The following is a 20,840-nucleotide window of genomic DNA, read 5'->3' as shown; positions in this document are numbered from 1 at the left end:
CTAAAGGGCTGATCATCTTATTTCCCACACTGCCAGATCATCTAAAGAAGACAGTTCTAGAAAGAACTCAACACACAACTGGCAGACTCTCAGCATCTCAACATGGAACCTGTTCAGAGGAACAAGAAGGTCCCCTGCTTAAGCTCACCTCACACAACCCACTCCCAGCCCAAGGTACTTGGATCTCAGGCTCACCTACCCAACAGTCCAAGTCCATCTGGCTCACCTTATCTGTGCAACGTTTGATATGCTCTGAGGTGAAGTGTGGTAGCTGCTTCAGGTATGAGTCCTTGGACCACATGGCCTGGGTGACCATCTGGGCCAGTTCCATGGCTGCTAGAGCAGGGCTGAGCCAGCCATTGCTAGAGAGCACATCCACACAGGCCTGAATGAGTCGGATTGCCTGCATGGGGGCAAAGTACAAGAGCAGGTAGGGTTAGAACCAAGCTTTCCGAGGCCACTACTGGCTTATGCAACCCATACCACACCTATACCCTTACCTACCTTACTAAGGATTTCTTCTGTGTCAGACTGCAGCTCAGCACTTAGCTGCATGCGAGACAGGTGAGCCTGCAGGAGCAGGTTGGTCTTCACATGTGGATCATTGAATTTAGGATTATTCAGCTTGTGAGGGACCTTCTGAGCCAACTGAAATGTGGAAGAAAAAGAAGTGATGATGAACAGGTGACCCTGCCTGAGAACATGTCAAATCAAAGGCACCACATGGCCCAGGCTCCAGAGGAGAGGAGTGGGGAAGACAGAGAATTGTGGGAAGGGGTATGGGGGTGGAAAGATGTCTGAGGGACAGGGAGGTATGAAGAATGGTGGGTGGGGTACTAGTCACAGAATGCCATGTGCTGTGGGCACACAGGCCAAGTTTCAACTCAGTGGATGTTCTCCTGAAGCTGAAGTCCCCACCTGCCGCAGAAGGTTGTCTTCATGGTGCCGGATAGGAATGTTCTCGTACTCTGCTGCATTTGAGATGATCTCAATAAGCCCTCGAACCTTGGTCTTGGCATTCAGGGACATACTAAAGAGCTCTGAAAGAAAATAAACAAATGTGTGAGAAGCCAAAAGCATGTAGAAAAAGAACAGAGGGTGAATAGAGACAAGAATTAAGTGCTTGGGTTACACTGCTCTCCCACAATACCAGCTCTCTAACAAACATGGGACACTTGCAGCCCTGTCATCTCTCATTCCAGTGGACTCCAGAGCCCCACACAAGGAGAAGGCTTCCCAAGCCAGGTGCCAGCGGCTCACGCCTGTGATCCTAGCTACTCAGGAGAAAATATCAGGAGGATTGCAATTCAAAGACAGCCTGGGCAAATGGTTCACAAAAACCCTATCTCAGGAAAAAACTATCATGAAAAAGGGATGGTGGAGTGGCTCAAGGTGAATGTCCTAAAGTTCAAGCCCTAGTACCACCAAAAAAAAAAAAAAAAAAAAAATACTCCTCAGAGACAGTGCCACTGAAGCCCTCACCAATAGTGGTGTAGTTGATGTAATAGTAAGCAGCTATCATGCCCAGGTTCAGAGGCGCCACATCCATCTCATCCTCAATGCTGATGCACTTGGACTGCTCCAGGTCACTCAGGGTCTGCTCCACCAGCTCTGACAAGTGGTCAGACAAGTGACGATGGGATATGCCTGTGGAGGAGAGAGGAAAGTGGGGAGTCTCAGGCGATGCCTAGCAAGGGCTTTGAAAACCACCAAGGATAACATGTGCTCCTAAATCCACTGACCCTGAAGGTTGTAGTAATTGGGGTTCTGTGTCATTCGGCGGTACAAAAAGGTCCAGGTGAGGTAATCCACAGCATCCTGCTTGTTCTCAATGGTCTTGGTGACAATCTCAGCATTGAAGTGGTCATGCATACAGTGGTCTAGGTGAGACTCTACTGGTAATGGCTCATATAAAAACTTTTTGAAGAAATCCTGTGGGTTGAGAGAGGGGAAGCAGTTAATAAAACATCAACAACATGGTCACAAAGGACCAAGGGAAAAATCAATAGGGAGTGGCCCTAATACCAAAAGAAAACATACATTTAGAAAGCAGCACCACTGGTTACAATACACAGTGGGAATAGGGATATACCTGCCACGCAGGCAGAGCAGTAAGTAGTGCATGAGGAAAGACAGAACTCACCAGAGAGGAAAGACCTCAATGGAATGAACAGAAGCATCATGGAATGAACAGAAGAAGCAAAAGCAAGGTAGCAAAATTCTGTGTGGCAAAGACACTACAAAAGCACCTTACAGAACAGATTAAAAAGTTTATTAAAGACATCCATCAAAAGAAAGATTATAGGGCTGGCAGAGTGGCTCAAGTAGCAGAGTGCCTGCCTAGCAAGCGTGAGGCCCTGAGTTCAACCCCCAGTAACACACACACACACACACACACACACACACACACAAGCTAGAGGCATGGCCTAAGTGGCAGAGCACCTGCCCAGCAAGTATGAAACCCTGAGTTCAAACCCCTGTACCACCAACACCAAAAAAAAAAAAAAAAAAAAAATTACAGAATGTATTCCAAAGCTCAGGATGTCAAAGTATCATGCAAGTCAAGGACTGACCTTTTTGGAGCCTTGACACATGATAACACAGCGCCCCTCGTCATCTTGCAGAGGACGGTTGGCATGGCCCACCATCTGAAGCACGTCATAGATGGGGTAATCCACATAACTGGGAGGAGAAGAGGGAGGAGAAGAGGGGAAAGAAGGCAAAGGCACATCAATAGGGAGACCACACACAGGAGCCCTGATGGCCTTCCACATCACAAGAAGAATAGATGCAAAGGTGGGGCAGTAACACCAAATAACAACAAAACTGTCTATGAACTTGTGTGCTTAGGCACTTGCTCACCTACACATTATTTTAGTTTTTAAGTGTAAGGGTTATAAATTTGTTGCTCAACATCCTTAAACAAAAGCTATAAACACACCTGAGGGCAAAGCAAATAATGTCCTCTTAATGGACCAAATATGTAAATCAAGCTTTTCAAACTCAGGAGTTGTGTATTTCACAAGTTATCAAATCATCTAACTTAAACCCAAACCAAGAAGCAGGTTTGGACATTAAAAATGAACACATAGCTGGTACCCATGAATCACGCCTATAATCTTAGCAACTCGAGAGGTGGAAACTGGGAGGATTGCAGTTGAAAGCCAGCCCAGGCAAAAAGTCCATGAGACCCCCATCTCAACTAATAGCTGGGAATGGTGGCCCATCTCAGATATACAGGAGGCAGAGACTGGGGGGATTGTGGTTCTAGGCCAGCCTGGGCAAAAAGTCTATGAGATCCTATCTCAACAGAAAAAGCTGGGCATGGTGGGGCACACCTGTCATCTCAGCTGTTGTGGGAAGCACAGAAGGGTCGTGGTCCACGCCAGCCCACGCAAAAAGTTAGACTTGATCTCAAGAATAACCAGAGTAAAAATGACTGGAGGTGTGGCTCAAGTGGTAGAGTACTTTCCTAGCAATTTCTAGGCCCTGAATTCAAACCCAAGTACCATGAAAAAAATAACCCCAAAAAAAATTCATTTCAAAATAATCTACATTTTTTGGAAAAAAAAAAATCAAAGAGTTAAATCATTCACGCATTTTCTGAGAAAGCCTGAACCTTCTACTTGTCACTACATAGATGTGGCAACCTTGACCAAGTCACTTTCCTAATCTCTAAAATAGGTTAATGACTTAATCTCTGGTATTCCTCCTGGCTCTAAGGTCCTATTTCTTCAACCTGCTGAAATATGGTGGGACAATGACTAAAATGTAAAAGTGAGCCTAGGTCCTGAAACTGAAATTCTCTCAAACAGGGCTGGGGGTGTAACTCAGTGGTAGAGTGCTTGTCCAGCATGTGTGAGGCCCTGGGTTCAATTTCTATCAACACACACACACACAAAAAAATGGCTATTGTAGTATCTCGCCTTATGTATTTGCAATTTATGTTCGTTTAAGGAGGGAGGCTTGAGTACCAACTATACTCACGCATGGATCTTGCCATTGTAGTACTGGGTGTCCATGATGATCACCAAGTGGGCAGCCACATTCATGCCCCAGCAGAGACTCCGAGAAGCCACCACCACCTGGATAGCCCCTGAGAAACAGAGGGGAGAAGTCTGAGTGAAGGGCTCCTTAGAGAAGCAGGTATACTGCCTGTGAGCAGAGGTGGCTAACCTTGTGTTACAAAATCTCAAAACTCAAGAGTGAGGCTGGATAGGAACAAGGTCTGACACAACTAAGAGAACACAGTATTATGAGAGATAGCTCCATTCTGTTGGGGCCACACTCTGGGACTATCCAGCATAATCGAGCTCACCAAGCATGCCCCACAGATTCAAGGGTTAAAACAGTGAGAGGAAGTGACTCTGGTAGGAATAATGACACAGAGGCTCCATCAAGCAGTGCCAGAATGCTCAACGCCCTCAGTAAAATGACACAGCTCACTAAGAGACTGCAGTCAACACCCAAAGGAGAACCAAAGCTCTACCATGTACTGAATCTCTAAGATCTAACCACCCTGGAGTCTTCTGTGTGGAGTCCACACAGAAGAACCAGGTCTAGTGAACAACAGTCCAGAACTCTGGAAAACCAGGTTCTGAAAAAGCACTCGCTTATGCCAATCTGTTTTCTCATCTAGCAAGAAAGTACATTTATCTCACCTATATCACAAGGGTCTTGGAGGATAAATGAGGTAACAGATAAAGTAATCCTAAGAATACTGTGAAAATGACTAGAATTCTGTCTGCAGAGAAGTATCTCCCACTTCCTAGTTTAATATACACTACTTGGTGATAGCCTTAGATGTAATCTCTCTCAGTGCAGTCAGATTTTCTTACCTGAGCTGAAGAGCTGCTCCACCAGGCGTCGCTCCATGGGGCTGAGCCCCTCATGCAGGTAGCCGACCCCATTCAACAGGGTCTCCTTCAGCGTGCTGTCACTTAGCTTCTCCAGGTATGGAATCAGGTCCTTCTCAGTGCAGTGCAAGAACCTGGGTGGCATGAGCATAAGCTCAGAAGTTCCAATCCCCAAGAGACCTCCACCACCTGCAGACCCCAGCCTTGAGCCCCTTGCCTTCCTCAACAGGACCCCCTTCAGGGGGGCTAATCTCACTTAATGTTACCACCCCAGAAGCTAGGCCCCAGCCCACCTCTGCCGCTGGATATCTGCTGCACAGGTGGTGAGGATGTCAATGGCAGTGAGGCGGGTCTGCTTTCGAGATGGGACAAAAACAATGACAGGCTTCTTGGGTGAGTGCTTGGTGATAGCATGATACACAGGCTTGGCCATGGAAAGCAGACGAGTCTGTGTATGGCTGATATTGAAGCCCTGGAAATTGAGAGAGAAGAAAACAAACTAAGGTAAGACCTGGGTAAGAGTCGGGGTCTCTGAATCCCAGGAGAGATGGAGAGAGTGGGTCCTACCTGGATGTGCAACTCCAAAGGCACAGGGCGCACATTAGGGTGGAAGTTGAAGGTGGAGGTGGCACTGCAGCCCAGCCAGTGAGCCACATCCTTGGCGTTTGAGAGTGAAGAGCTGAGAGCCACAATGCGAATGGGTCGCTCAATCTGGGAGGAGATGTAGCGCATGCGGGAGCAGATCACTTCTAAGACAGGCTAAGAAAAAGGAAAGAGTCACTTCAGGCTCAGCCTCTCCATCCTCTGCCCAAGTTCCCCTTGTGAATCACCCAACAACCTTGAATTGATCTAATTCTTCTTGCCTTTGGTTCCCCTTCCCCTAAGGAGCCAACTCAACTAATCAACACTATTTTCCAAGAGTTCTACCAAAATATCTCACATCATCCTTTTGGAATAAGACAGCAGGCAGAATCCTCTGTGGAAAAGTCTCTAGTCTCTGGCGCCAGAACCAAACACAAGGACCAGTGTAAAAGTCACCAACCCCTAGTCTAGTCCTAGCCCCTTGTCTCCACTGCAAGGTGAAGCCATACCCCATTCTCGCCCCCAATAAGGTGGACCTCATCCACCACAAAGAGGTTGATGTTCTGGACATTCTTGCGCTGCTTCCACCGCCGAGAAAGAATGTCCCACTTCTCAGGTGTGCTGATGATGATGTTGCCTTTGCCCAGAAGCTTCAGGTCCGTGCTGGTTTCCCCCGTCAGGAGCACTACCTTCTTGTTGAGCCTGTCTTGGAACTTCTCATACCAGTCCATGTATACCTGGCAAGCAGGAAGAGGGAGGCATTAAGAACAGCTGGACATACTTCTATCTTTCATTTGATATGAGCAAAACTAGAGAAGCAAATAAGACAACTGCTGCTCTACAGATCTCACACTATTTATTTGCTTATTTATTTGTTTGTTTATTTTATTTAGAGACAGGGTCTTGCTATGTTGCCCAGTCTCCAACTTATGAGCTCAAGTGATCCTCCTGCCTCAGCCTCCTGAGCAGCTGGGGCTATAGGTGTGTACCGCCATGCCTGGTTCATGCTACCTTCTATTCTCACACTAGCCTTTAAGTGACAGGAAATGACCCTGCAAATGTCAGGGTTTAGAAAACTGTGATCTAGAATCACAACTAAAATGGCTACTGGGGATCCACAGGCCACAGCACAACACATACCTGCTCTGCCAGGGCCTCCATGGGAGTAATGTAGACACAGCGCCCCTCTGAGTTCTGCAGCAACATTCGCAGGATGGCAAACTCTGCACAAATGGTCTTTCCACTGCCAGTGGGGGCCCCCACAAAAACATTATCATCACTATTGTACACGGTGTTAAACACTGGCAACCAAGAGAAGCAGTTTGAGTATTAAGAGGGAGAAGAGACAGAATAGGAGGTGCATGACTTGTCAAGACTGAGGACACCATGACACACAAAACTAGTCAGTTGTACAGTGCAAACGAATGTGACAATGGTTCAGGAGACAGGCATGAAACACAGGCTGTGTCACCTGCTTTCTCCTCTCACAAAACATGTAAGGCAAAAGGCCAAGATCAAGTTTAGGTCCTCTGGAGATTTGTGGGAAGGCAACACAGCGAAGAGGCCAAACATTTTTCTTTATTTCTCAGGAACCAGAACACAAACAAAAGGACCGAGACACCATGCTCCACCTCTTTAGCACTCTCTTGAACTTTCTGGAAAATAGTCTAACACTGAAGGTGAGAGCCTAAGCCCTGGCAACAAGACACTTAAAATCCAAGTTCTGCTATTTGTTAGTTAGTTCAATTGGAGCACCTCTCTATGCCTCAGTTTTCTCAAACTATAACATGGGGCACTAATTGCTGCACTCAATAAAAACTCAAAGGATTAGTGGGAAGAAAGAAACCACTGATGCTGTACTCAGTCATGTACTTACAAAAGTAGAGCCTGCTTTGTGAATAAAGGTATTATTTATAACGAGGGGGTGAGAGATCCTCAACCAATGCCACACACTCTGGTTCAACACTGGAACTTTGGAGGCAGGTATTAATACCCTGAGCATCAGAAACAACATGTGCTGGGAGTGGTAGCACACACCTGTACCACCAGCATCTGGAAGGCAGGTATAAGAGGATTGGGAGTTTGAGGCCAGCATAGGCTACATAGAGACCCTGCTTCAAAAAAAAAGAAATGACATGACAGCAAACTACTGCAAAGCACTGCTCTTTGGATCCTCCTCAAAAAGACATGCAGAACGGCAAAACAAATCTGATACTAAGCGTGGACTTCTAGGAAAGGAAAATGTCCTGATAGGCCCCCAACAACCATGCCGATGAGCTCCAGGCTTACCAAATACCTGAAGGCCCCCTTCCTTGCCTGCCACAGATCATGCCTAACTCTGGGTGACCTTAAAGGCCTCCAACTAGATGAGATTCAAATACCCACCTTGGGTCTGGATGGGATTGAAGAAAGGAAATTTATCCTGGTAAAGGCTCTCAAAGGCACTGTTTCTCAGAGCAGACACAGGCAGGGGCTGCAGGTCCAGCAGTTCCGTTGGAGGTGGGTACTTCTCTGGTAGGATCAGGTGCCGGAAAGAGACCGGCAGCTGAGTCTCACAAGCTGCCAGAGGAGAAACAGGAAGGATAGGAAGCAATCCTCTAACAGACTTACAGAGTCCCCTCCCCTCACCACAACCATAAATACTGGGAACCCTAGGCAGCATCTACATCACTCTTCCAACAAATATAAGGACAGGACAAAGAACAGAAATCCTTCCACTCTCTTGGAAGGCCTATTCCTAGGGAACCCAGAGAGAAGACACTTACAGAGCCAGCGATCAGACACCACACGGATGAAGTACTGAGGGGGCAGCGGTTCGAAGACAGGCACAAAGAATGTAATGAGGTGCTCATCCTGGGCATATTTGGCCTTGAGTAGAAAATATTCATGGTGCAGTATCACCTCACTGTCCACATCCTCCACCAGAATCCAGAATGCCTCTGATGAACCATGGACCTGCCAATACAAGCAAAGGTGAAAGGAACATGAGCCAGCATGGGAACTCAGCACCTCCCACCCAGGCTCCTCTGCCCAGCAAAGTCTAACCTTTTCATCCCACTGGAAATCTGGCGTGATGGTCAGCTCCACTTTCAAGGTGGAACGTGTGATAGGCTGCAGGTGCACAGACAACTCCAACTTAGGGAACAGGTGGACGTACTTGTGGATGGTCTTCCCCATTTTTGGCATGCGAATAAGCTCCCCTATAAGGAAATGAGAGAATATTGGGGCTGCAGCCCAGCCAGCCTAGCGTACCTATAAATTGGCCTTAAGGCCACTGTGGGAAAGGGGCAGATTCTGTACCAGCAGACAAATTCTTCCCTTTAGTCTCAGTGGAACCCACAGCATTCAAAGTCCCAAGACCAAGAGTGGACCTATAGTTCAGTGGGATGTGATAAGTGAGTACAGGTTACTAGTATACAAGGTCTTGGAGCTGGAGACTAGAGAAGCAGAGAAAGACACCTGGGCTGCAGGACAGGACAAGAACTTCCTTACACACCTATCTCATTATGATTCAAGTCGTACAGACGCTCAAAGGGGAAGTTTTTCTTCTCAATCTTCTTCACTACCTCCTCAGGGAGTTTACGGAACTGGCGCAGAGGACACATGGACTGCCACCTATCCAGGAAGGAGACAAAGTTGTTGCCCTTTCTCAGGGCCATAACATACTATCTTCATCATAGTTTCCAAGTTTAGCCATTGACAAAGCCATTAAACGAAGACATTCAAAATTGTGCCAGTAGTGAAGCCAAAGGGCCAACAGTGTCTGCCACTCCCCCAACTCCCCAGGCCCATTCTCTAGGGCCCTTCCTCTTCTCAACTCTCACCCAGGTTCATGCCACACTTCAACCATCAAAACTACAGATCAAATACACTCTGAGACTTTTCCATCATGCCCTCAGTCTGGGGCCTCACTCACTATGACCAGTTTACAGCTCAATGGACCCTTACATGCGTTTGTCGATCATCTTGCAGAGGTTCAGAGTCTTGTCTGTAAGCTGTGCCCAACCTCGATTCAGGACTATTTCAAAGATTGCCCGCATCAACCGACCAGCCGACTGGGGAAAGATGAAGTATTCCCATTGTGAAGTCTCAAGCATCCCCAAGTCCATTTACACACAGTTTAATTACCTCAGGGTCCGATGCTATCATCAACACCAACTCAAGGACAAAATATCCTCTGTAATTACTCCTTTCTCATGCTCTTCCAGGTAAAGACAAAAGAGTAGCTAATAAGATCCTTTGCCATTTCTGGATTTATTAAAGAGCCCTACAAGCACAGAATTTCCCTTTGTGGAAGCAGACTGTATCCCGTGGCTCTCCCTGTCTCTCTCAGGGCTTAAAGAGCCTCCCAGCACTTCCTCTTGAGGCCTGCCCTTCACACATGCTCAAGATCAGGAGAGCAGAGTAGGTGAACCACACAGGCAACAACTAGCCAGGTAAGACAGAGCTAAGTATTCCTTCTAGCTCACTTGTGTCAAGCCGCCTTCCTCTAGGATGTGCATGGCACGCAAGCCACTGAAACTATTAGGACCCTGCTCACCTCCCAAGTACAACTTTGTCCTCACCTGTGTAACATACACCATATCAGCCATCAATGCAAAGCCCTCCAATTTCAACTGTGAGATGAAGGCTTGGAGAAGCACATTGATCTAGAAAGAAGCAAAGTCAGACAGCAGTAGGCCAATTATTGAACATTCAAGAAAGCAAATTGCATTTCTGCTCTGGGCACATGTGCCAGACAGTATCTTCCACAGCTCTTGACTGTAATTACAGAGATTAAATAACTGTTACTCTGTACAAAAGTGATTATGTGAGAAGGATGCAAAAAGTAGAAGAACTTGGGGCTGGAAGTATAACTCAGTAGTAGACTGCATGTTTAGCATGTGCATGGCCCTAGGTTCAATGTCTAATGCCCCACCATCACCAAGAAAGTAGAAGAACTAAGTGGGTTACCATGCATGAACCCAAATTCAAGGTTCACCTTTTAGAAGATTATGAAAACAACCAAGCAAAGAGCAGACAGGACTAACCTTTGCACTGGGTTCCTCAATGCTCTCCTTTACAGGGATGGGCACCCTCTCCAGCAACTTCTGTAGCTCCAGCTTCTCTTCCTGCCAGCAAGGGGACACAGGTCAAGGAAAAACCAAGTGGTCAAGGAAAGAAGCCATCCAGCAAGTTGGCAGTGCATTCCCAATTTCCCTTCTTAGTATGCTGTGTAGGCTCACCTCTCTCACAGTGATGTTCTTAAACTCTGAGGACAATGAGAAAACTCGGAAAAGCTCAATCTCACTCAGAGTGGGTTTCAGCAACTGGTTATAGGTCTGCACTGTATCATTGGTAATGTAATAGTGGCTGGCTATACGGCCCAGTTCTGTCACCTACAGAAAAGAAAGACTTGAGGCAGTGCTGAACATTAATAACCTCTAACTTGAACACCAGATTATTGTCCTAACAGGACAAATGAATGAACTCCTTGCAGTACAAATGCTTGCCTGCACAGTATGAGTGACTCAGAAACATAAAGAAAGATGGTACAATAACATGACCTATAGAGAACTGACGTTCACACAAACAAAATAGCCGAATGATCCACCTCAACTCAGACTATCAAAAAAGAAGCACCATATTAGAAGTTCACAAGTTTTAAAGGTGCAGTCTATCCGTTCTATGCAATAGGCAATGAGACAAGAAATATTCAAATCAAGCAAGTAATCTGTAAGATTTTTGCCTGAGCCTACAACTTTTTTTTTTTTTTTTTTGTGGTACTGGCGTTTGAACTCGGCCTATACCTTGAACAATTCCACCAGCCCTTTTTTTTTGTAATGGGTTTTTTTGAGATAGAGTCTCACGAACTACTTGCCTGGGCTGGCTTCAAACTGCAATCCTCCTGATCTCCGCCTCCTGAGCAGCTAGGATTACAGACATGAGCCACCCTCGCCCAGCTGGGCCTACAACTTTTGCTAAAACTTTCGCCTCAAAATCCTCATGCCACTTACCTGGAAGTTGCCTGTCTTCTTGTCATACTTGACCAAATTGTTCTTGTCAAGCATCAAGGCAGCAGTGTGAACCAGATCTAATCGGCGCTGATCCAGCAAGGGATCTCCCTTGAGGTCATCATGAGAGATGCCATAGAGAGTCGGGGATCGGAGCATTCGAATATACAGGTAGGCATAACCCAGCCAATTCACTGCATCCTACAAGAAAGTCCATGGTTTTTAGGATACCGAATTGCTGACGTCCAGTGAAAAGTTCCCATGGATGGCTTGGAAATTAATTCCCAACTATAAGGATATATATTATATTGTCTTCTGAGTGTTTACAGCATTTCATCAATAAAAAGACTGTCCTTTTGAAGACCTTGAAAATAAGAGGAGCTGTCTGTAACAGAACCAAGGAGCTTACACTGAATAAGATGTAGGTGCAGGGTGGACATTGCTGGCCACAGCACAATAAGGACCATCCCACTTCGGATACCTCAGTCTCCTGAAGCACCAGGGAAAGGCATGAAGTGCCCAGGGCAGAGCCCTCCCCTACCTTTGCATTCTGGACATTCCCCAGCACAATTTCCGCATTAAGCATGTCAGGCAGCTTTGATACCATCTGGCTCTCAATAGGAAGCTGCTGGTTAAGGAGAGACAGGTAGTACTGTAGCTCCCCATGAGATGTGATGAGAATGCCTTCGCCTTTGGTGTCATACTGGGGTCGTCCAGCTCGTCCCAGCATCTAAGTCAGACATAGCAAAGGAAGAATGCTGTAACAGCAGAACTTCTGATTTTGACTCAGGAATTCTATGTTACAGAACTCAGCCTTCACTCTGCCATCTTTCCAGCACCCTTGTACTCCAGGCACAGAATAGTCATAGCACTGAAAAATACCCTTGAAGGCTCTATACCTGCAAAATGTCCAGTGCTCCCAGTTCTGTCCAACGCCCCTTCTCTGGACTGTACACTTGGGTGCCTTTTATGATGACTGTATGGGCAGGGAGATTCACACCCCAGGCCAGAGTTGCAGTGGAAACTAAAACCTGCAGAGGCAAGGCAGGGTAATGAGGATAGCAAACATGACTTCTCTGGCTTCGGAACTTCTAGTGGAACAGGACGGGGATGTTATGGTTTGATTATGAAATGTCCCCCACAGGCTCATGTTTTAAATGTGTGGTTCCCAGCAGGTGGTGGTTACTTTGGGAAGTTCTAGAAACTTTAGATGTGAGACTCAGCTGGAGAAAGTAGGTCACTAGGGGTAAGCATTTTGTCCCTGGTCCCTTCTGGCTTGTGTTCTCCTTCTAGTCAGCCAGAAGAACACATCTCAATGAAAAAAGTTGGGAATAGTAGCGTGTGCTTGCCAACTAAGCTACATGGGAGGCTTTAAAGTAAGACTGCAGTCCATACTGGTCTGGGCAAGAAAAGCAAGACCCTACTCAAAAAATAACTTGGGAAGATTCCAAGATGGCGGCTAGAGGTAGGAAGCAAAAAGCGACCCTCCTATAGTGAAATCTTAGAGAGACGCTGAAGACACACTTTGCAGGCATAATCACCGAGAAAAGGCACAACTCTGACCCCTCCACATCTCCAGCTGGCGCAGAGAATCTCCACTTCACGTTAAACAGAGAAACGAGGAGGACCCCCACGGCCGCCAGTGGCCGGCGCCCATACGGCTTGGGAAGAAGTGGACCAGGTGAGCTTCATGGTACCGCGGTAGCCCCACAGACAAGCCTGGGCCAGAGCAGCATAGCCCCCTGGACAGACTGACCTCCACCCGGGAAAAAAAGAGAAACTGAGTAATAAGCAATAAGAACAGTTAAGACACGCTGGAAAGAGGGTGGGGCACCCTGAGCGCTGAAGATTGGGGGAAGGGAATCCTTCCCAGGACTGTAAATAAACAAGCCGGGCAGGCCGGAGAGGCTCTGGCGGGAGCAGGGCACGCCCAGCAACCAGGAGCAGGGAGGCTTATGAGAGGAGGGAAGACCCACTTCCCACGTGAACTGTAAACAAACATGGCGGCCGGCAGGAGCAGCAGCACCGCCCAGTAAGCAGGAGCAGGAAAGCTTCTGAAAGTGGCAGTGGGAGGAAAACTTTAGAGGAGAGGGGGGAAGACCCACCTCCCACATGAACTGTAAATAAACACGCAGGCCTGACAAAGCGGGGGCAGTGTCACCTTTCCCAGTGCTTGGAAAGGGGAAAGCCTGTAGCAGAGGCTCCCGCACAGGAGAACTCTGAGCAAACAAAGCCTGTGGGACCAGGTGAGTGCTAGCTCACCCCAGAGATCTGCATAAACAATGCCGCCAGCAACAGCCGGCTGACAGCAGCAGGCAGGCAAGCCACAGCTGCAGATACCATTCTCAGAACTGTCTGCAGACTCTCTTTTTTCTTTTTCTCCCTACCTTTGATGAGAGAACAACCGAATTACACCTGCAAGCCGAAAAACTTACTGAAACTGTATTGCATTTGAACTGGGGACACTTGGTGGGGTTTTTTTTTTATTTGTTTTTTGTTTTTTATTTGTGTGTGTGTGTGTGTGTGTGTGTGTGTGTGAGTGTGTGAGTGTAGTTTTGTTCTACTTTATGCATCCCCTTTGATGAGACAACTACAGAACAACATCTGAGGCACCAACTCCAGGACTGGAGATTGAGACGGACACCCAAATTATTAAGACTGAAACTGCATTGCATATAAACTTAGAAGTTTTTTGTTTTTTTTTTTTTTTTAATTTTCTATTTTCCATTTTATTTTAATTACATTTTATATATAGATATTTCTTTCATTTACTTATTTTTTTTAATCTTTGATTTTCAATCCTCTCTCTGTCTCTCTACTGTCTGTTCAGCTTACTGTCAATTAGTACACTAACACTCCCTGTTTATACCTTTGAAACTCTCTTGTCTGATACCTTGTTCTGCTTTCTCCCTCTTGGCTGTATATTTGTTTTCCCCTTTTCTTTAACTTCTTGCTTTCCATCTCAGCTCACTCTTCCATTCTAAATATTACCATTGTTATTATTACAAGCTAGAAAATACTTAATTACACACAGTACAGGGACAGTAACAACACCAAGGACAATGACAGGAAGACAGAAAAAACAGGGAAACCAGTTTCCCCACAGCAAAAAATTAGTACAGGAACCAGAGGGGAATGAAGAGAACAGAAACTCAGATCCAGACTCCAACAAAATGAAGATAAACTATGCCAAAGGACCCAATGAAGCCCACAAGAATAATTTAAAAGAAGACATACTACAGGTACTCAATGAGAATTTTATAGAGATAATACTGGATGGGGTCAACCAAAATGTACAGGAGACACTCAAGAAATTCCAAGACAATAAAAATAGAGAATTTGAAAAAGCAAAAGAAGAAATAAAGGAAACCATAGAAGCACTGTATAAACACCAAAGTGAAAGAGAGAACACAATGAATAAATGGATAAATGAACTCAAGACAAAAACAGACAACAATAAAGAAGAAAACTGCCAGGATATGGAAAACCTCAGAAAGAAGAACGAAACAGAACTGCAAAACAAAACGGAAGGCCAATCCAGCAGAATAGAACAAACAGAAGACAGAATCTCAGAACTTGAAGATGAAATGGTAATTAAAGGAAAAACTGAAGAACTATTAATTAAACAACTCAAGACCTGTGAAAAGAAAATGCAAGAACTCACTGACTCCATCAAAAGACCAAACTTGAGAATCATGGGCATCGAAGAAGGAGAAGAGGTGCAAGCGAAGGGAATGCGTAATATATTCAACAAAATAATAACGGAAAATTTCCCAAATCTAGAGAAAGATATTCCCATACAGATGCAAGAGGCCTCCAGGACACCAAACAGACCAGATCAAAATAGAACTACTACACAACATATCATCATTAAAACAACAAGTTCAGAAACTAAGGAAAGAATATTGAAGGCTGTAAGAGAGAAAAAACAAGTAACATACAAAGGTAAACCCATCAAAATCACAGCAGACTTCTCAACAGAAACATTAAAAGCAAGAAGAGTGTGGGGTGAGATCTTCCAGGCACTGAATGAAAATAACTTCAACCCCAGGATACTCTACCCAGCAAAGCTATCATTCAAAATAGATGAAGCAATAAAAGTCTTCCATGATAAGCAGAAACTAAAACAATATGTGACCACAAAGCCACCATTACAAAAGATTCTGCAAGGGATCCTGCACACAGAAAGTGACACCCAACTTAACCATGAAAAGGCAGGCAGCACCAAACCACAGGATAAGAAAAAGCAAGACAGAAGAGAGTAACATCAAGTTAGGTACACACAATCAAACCTTCAAATAACTAAGATAACTAAATGGCAGGAATCACCACATACCTATCAGTACTTACGCTTAATGTTAATGGACTTAATTCACCCATCAAAAGACACCGTTTGACAAAATGGATTAAAAAAGAAGATCCAACAATTTGTTGCTTACAGGAGACTCATCTCACCGACAGAAATAAGCATATGCTTAGGATGAAAGGCTGGAAGAAGATTTACCAAGCCAATGGCCCCCGAAAACAAGCAGGATTAGCAATACTTATCTCTGACAAAGTAGACTTCAAACCTACATTGATCAAACGAGATAAAGAAGGACATTCCATACTAATAAAAGGGGAAATAGACCAAAAGGAAATAATAATCATCAATCTGTACGCAGCCAATGTCAACGCACCCAATTTCATCAAACATACCCTGAAAGACCTAAAAGCATAAATAAACGCCAACACAGTGGTTGTGGGAGACTTTAACACTCCATTATCATCAATAGATAGGTCATCCAAACAAAAACTCAGTAAAGAAATCCAAGATCTAAAATATGCAATAGATCAAGTGGACCTAGTAGATGTCTACAGAACATTTCATCCAACCTCTATACAATATACATTCTTCTCAGCAGCCCATGGAACCTTCTTCAAAATAGATCATATCCTAGGGCACAAAGCAAGCCTCAGCAAATATAAGAAAATAGAAATAATACCGTGCATACTATCTGACCACAATGCAGTAAAAGTAGAACTCAACAACAAAAGTAAAGACAAAAAACATGCAAACAGCTGGAAACTAAATAACTCATTACTTAACGAAGAGTGGATCATCGATGCAATAAAAGAGGAAATTAAAAAGTTCCTGGAAGTCAATGAAAATGAAAACACAACCTACCGGAACCTATGGGACACAGCTAAGGCAGACTTGAGAGGAAAGTTTATAGCCATGAGTGCATATATTAAAAAGATTGAAAGATCCCAAATCAATGACCTAATGATACATCTCAAACTCCTAGAAAAACAAGAACAAGCAAATCCCAAAACAAATAGAAGGAGAGAAATAATAAAAATAAGAGCTGAAATCAACGAAATAGAAAGCAAAAAAACCATACAAAGAATTAATGAAACAAAAAGTTGGTTCTTTGAAAAAATAAACAAGATCGATAGACCCGTGGCAAACCTGACTAAAATGAGGAGAGAAAAAACCTAAATTAGTAGAATTAGGAATGCAAAAGGGGAGATAACAACAAACACCATGGAAGTCCAGGAAATCATCAGAGACTACTTTGAGAACCTATATTCAAATAAATTTGAAAATCTAAAATGGACAGATTTCTAGATACATATGATCATCCAAAACTGAACCAAGAGGAAATTAATCACCTGAATAGACCTATAACACAAAATGAAATTGAAGCAGCAATCAAGAGTCTCCCCAAAAAGAAAAGTCCAGGACCTGATGGATTCTCTGCTGAATTCTATCAGACCTTTAAAGAAGAACTGATACCAACCCTCCTTAAACTGTTCCACGAAATAGAAAGGGAAGGAAAACTGCCAAACACATTTTATGAAGCCAGTATTACACTTATCCCAAAACCAGGCAAAGACAACCTCCAAAAAGGAGAACTATAGGCCAATCTCCTTAATGAACATTGATGCAAAAATCCTCAACAAAATAATGGCAAACCGAATTCAGCAACACATCAAAAAGATTATTCACCACGACCAAGTAGGCTTCATCCCAGGGATGCAGGGGTGGTTCAACATACGAAAATCAATAAACGTAATAAACCACATTAACAGAAGCAAAGACAAAAACCACTTGATCATCTCAATAGATGCAGAAAAAGCCTTTGATAAGATCCAACATCATTTCATGATAAAAGCTCTAAGAAAACTAGGAATAGAAGGAAAGTTCCTCAACATTATAAACGCTATATATGACAAACCTACAGCCAGCATTATACTTAACGGAGAAAAATTAAAACCATTCCCTCTAAAATCAGGAACCAGACAAGGATGCCCACTATCTCCACTCCTATTAAACATAGTACTGGAATTCCTAGCCAGAGCAATTAGGCAAGAAGAAGGAATAAAAGGAATACAAATAGGTAAAGAAACCGTCAAAATATCCCTATTTGCAGACGACATGATCCTATACCTTAAAGACCCAAAAAACTCTACTCAGAAGCTTCTAGACATCATCAATAGCTATAGCAAGGTAGCAGGATATAAAATCAACATAGAAAAATCTAGTGTATCATCTATACACTAACAATGAGCAAATGGAAAAAGAATGTACGAAAACAATTCCATTTACAATAGCTTCAAACAAAATCAAATACCTAGGTGTAAACCTAACAAAAGATGTGAAAGACCTCTACAAGGAAAACTATACACTTCTGAAGAAAGAGACTGAGGAAGACTATAGAAGGTGGAGAGATCTCCCATGCTCATGGATTGGTAGAATCAACATAGTAAAAATGTCCATACTCCCCAAAGTAATCTACATGTTTAATGCAATTCCCATCAAAATTCCAATGACATTCATTAAAGAGATTGAAAAATCTACTGTTAAATTTATATGGAAACACAAGAGGCCACGAATAGCCAAGGCAATACTCAGTCGAAAGAACAATGCAGGTGGTATCACAATACCTGACTTCAAACTATATTACAAAGCACTAACAATAAAAACAGCATGGTACTGGCACAAAAACAGACATGAAGACCAGTGGAACAGAATAGAGGATCCAGATATGAAGCCACACAACCATAAGCAACTTATCTTTGACAAAGGAGCTAAAAATATATGATGGAGAAATAGCAGCCTCTTCAACAAAAACTGCTGGGAAAACTGGTTAGCAGTCTGCAAAAAACTGAAACTAGATCCATGTATATCACCCTATACCAACATTAACTCAAATGGATCAAGGATCTTAATATCAGACCCCAAACTCTTAAGTTGATACAAGAAAGAGTAGGAAATACTCTGGAGTTACTAGGTATAGGTAAGAACTTTCTCAATGAAACCCCAGCAGCACAGCAACTAAGAGATAGCATAGATAAATGGGACCTCATAAAACTAAAAAGCTTCTGTTCATCAAAAGAAATGGTCTCTAAACTGAAGAGAACACCCACAGAGTGGGAGAAAATATTTGCCAACTATACATCAGACAAAGGACTGATAACCAGAATATACAGGGAACTTAAAAAACTAAATTCTCCCAAAACTAATGAACCAATAAAGAAATGGGCACATGAACTAAACAGAACTTTCTCAAAAGAAGAAATTCAAATGGCCAGAAAACACATGAAAAAATGCTCACCATCTCTAGCAATAAAGGAAATGCAAATTAAAACCACACTAAGATTCCACCTCACCCCTGTTAGAATAGCCATTATCAGCAACAACACCACCAAGTGTTGGCGAGGATGCGAGGAAAAAGGAACCCTCTTACACTGTTGGTGGGAATGTAGACTAGTACAACCACTCTGGAAAAAAATTTGGAGGCTACTTAAAAAGCTGGACATCGATCTACCATTTGATCCAGCAATAACACTCTTGGGGATATACCCAAAAGACTGTTACTCCAGAGGCACCTGCACATCCATGTTTATTGCGGCACTATTCACAATAGCCAAGTTATGGAAACAGCCAAGATGCCCCAGCACTGACGAATGGATTAAGAAAATGTGGTACCTATACACAATGGAATTTTATGCAGCCATGAAGAAGAACGAAATGTTATCATTCGCTGGTAAATGGATGGAATTGGAGAACATCATTCTGAGTGAGGTTAGCCTGGCCCAAAAGACCAAAAATCTTATGTTCTCCCTCATATGTGGACATTAGATCAAGGGCAAACACAACAAGGGGATTGGACTATGAGCACATGATAAAAGCGAGAGCACACAAGGGAGGGGTGAGGATAGGTAAGACACCTAAAAAACTAGCTAGCATTTGTTGCCCTTAATGCAGAGAAACTAAAGCAGATACCTTAAAGCAACTGAGGCCAATAGGAAAAGGGGACCAGGAACTAGAGAAAAGGGTAGATCAAAAAGAATTAACCTAGAAGGTAACACCCACGCACAGGAAATCAATGTGAGTCAATGCCCTGTATAGCTATCCTTATCTCAACCAGCAAAAACCCTTGTTCCTTCCTATTATCGCTTATACTCTCTCTACAACAAAATTAGAAATAAGGGCAAAATAGTTTCTGCTGGGTATTGAGGGGGGGGAGAGGGAGGGGGCGGAGTGGGTGGTAAGGGAGGGGGTGGGGGCAGGTGGGAGAAATGACCCAAGCCTTGTATGCACATATGAATAATAAAAGAAAAATGAAAATAAATAAATAAATAACTTGGAGGCTCTAATGATAGAGTGCTAGCCTAGCAAGCTGAAAGCCCTGAATTCAAACCCCAGTAACACCAAAAAAAATTTCAAGGTTCCAGAGACACCTAAGAGTCAGAAGTACAGTTCTGTATTAACGAACTTACGATAAGAAAATTCAAAATGAGACTACCCTGAAACAGTAAAGGAACATAGTCCTGACCTTATAAGGTACTGTTTGAAATTATGCAGAGTCACTAATGTGCTTGTTTTGCTGTATTCCTCACATACTTTCCTAAACCTACCCACCTTCCCTCACCCATAGTGTGTGAAACATTGAGAGGTGGCATGAAGTTATTTATTGCACTCACAAGAACCCTCCCATCTGGGTTACCTGTGCCAGAAACCAAAAAGTAAGTAGCAGGAGCCCACATATAGCACAGCTGTTGATATTTCAGGTCTTCTGAAACCTGTACCAACTGCTCCCTCAAAAGCGTTGCCTGATCTTACCTGAATATGTTTATCAGCAAAAAGATCCTCCACAAGTGTTCTATCAACTCTGGTCATGCCTGCATGATGAATAGCAAAGCCATAAGGAAGAAGATCCTTCAGCTCCAGGTTCTGTGAACAGAAAAGGATCGAGATCTCTTTACTACTTACCTTTACCCATAACCATATCTAGACAATCACCCTTAACCTATGTCAAACAACAGCATCCTTGTATACTCAGTCCCAGAGGAACTATCTGTGACCCACCTGGTAACAAAAAGCCACTTCTAGCTAGGAATGAGAGAACTGACTCCTTAC

The 20,840-nt window shown here is 43.9% G+C and overlaps 1 protein-coding gene across 1 annotated transcript in view; it reads right to left on the bottom strand.

The window, feature by feature from the left end:
• Snrnp200 (small nuclear ribonucleoprotein U5 subunit 200) overlaps positions 1–20,840 on the bottom strand; it is a 37,958-nt gene that overhangs the window by 2,454 nt on the left and 14,664 nt on the right. The window contains exons 18-41 of the mRNA XM_020158645.2: positions 20,544–20,654; positions 12,331–12,462; positions 11,973–12,161; positions 11,435–11,632; positions 10,664–10,816; positions 10,469–10,549; positions 10,004–10,087; positions 9,387–9,493; positions 8,935–9,053; positions 8,484–8,638; positions 8,204–8,393; positions 7,824–7,997; positions 6,579–6,739; positions 5,948–6,175; positions 5,424–5,615; positions 5,150–5,328; positions 4,839–4,990; positions 3,988–4,096; positions 2,574–2,682; positions 1,743–1,932; positions 1,483–1,647; positions 919–1,040; positions 505–648; positions 227–403 (exon numbers count right to left, since the gene is read on the bottom strand). Coding sequence (XP_020014234.2) covers positions 227–403; positions 505–648; positions 919–1,040; positions 1,483–1,647; positions 1,743–1,932; positions 2,574–2,682; positions 3,988–4,096; positions 4,839–4,990; positions 5,150–5,328; positions 5,424–5,615; positions 5,948–6,175; positions 6,579–6,739; positions 7,824–7,997; positions 8,204–8,393; positions 8,484–8,638; positions 8,935–9,053; positions 9,387–9,493; positions 10,004–10,087; positions 10,469–10,549; positions 10,664–10,816; positions 11,435–11,632; positions 11,973–12,161; positions 12,331–12,462; positions 20,544–20,654 — 3,621 coding nt within the window. The remainder of the gene's footprint in view (positions 1–226; positions 404–504; positions 649–918; positions 1,041–1,482; positions 1,648–1,742; positions 1,933–2,573; positions 2,683–3,987; positions 4,097–4,838; positions 4,991–5,149; positions 5,329–5,423; positions 5,616–5,947; positions 6,176–6,578; positions 6,740–7,823; positions 7,998–8,203; positions 8,394–8,483; positions 8,639–8,934; positions 9,054–9,386; positions 9,494–10,003; positions 10,088–10,468; positions 10,550–10,663; positions 10,817–11,434; positions 11,633–11,972; positions 12,162–12,330; positions 12,463–20,543; positions 20,655–20,840) is intronic.

This window comes from Castor canadensis, chromosome 12 (assembly GCF_047511655.1).
Source record: "Castor canadensis chromosome 12, mCasCan1.hap1v2, whole genome shotgun sequence".
In the NCBI taxonomy this organism is placed as follows: Eukaryota; Metazoa; Chordata; class Mammalia; order Rodentia; family Castoridae; genus Castor; species Castor canadensis.
This window is presented reverse-complemented; position numbering and strand designations above follow the sequence as displayed.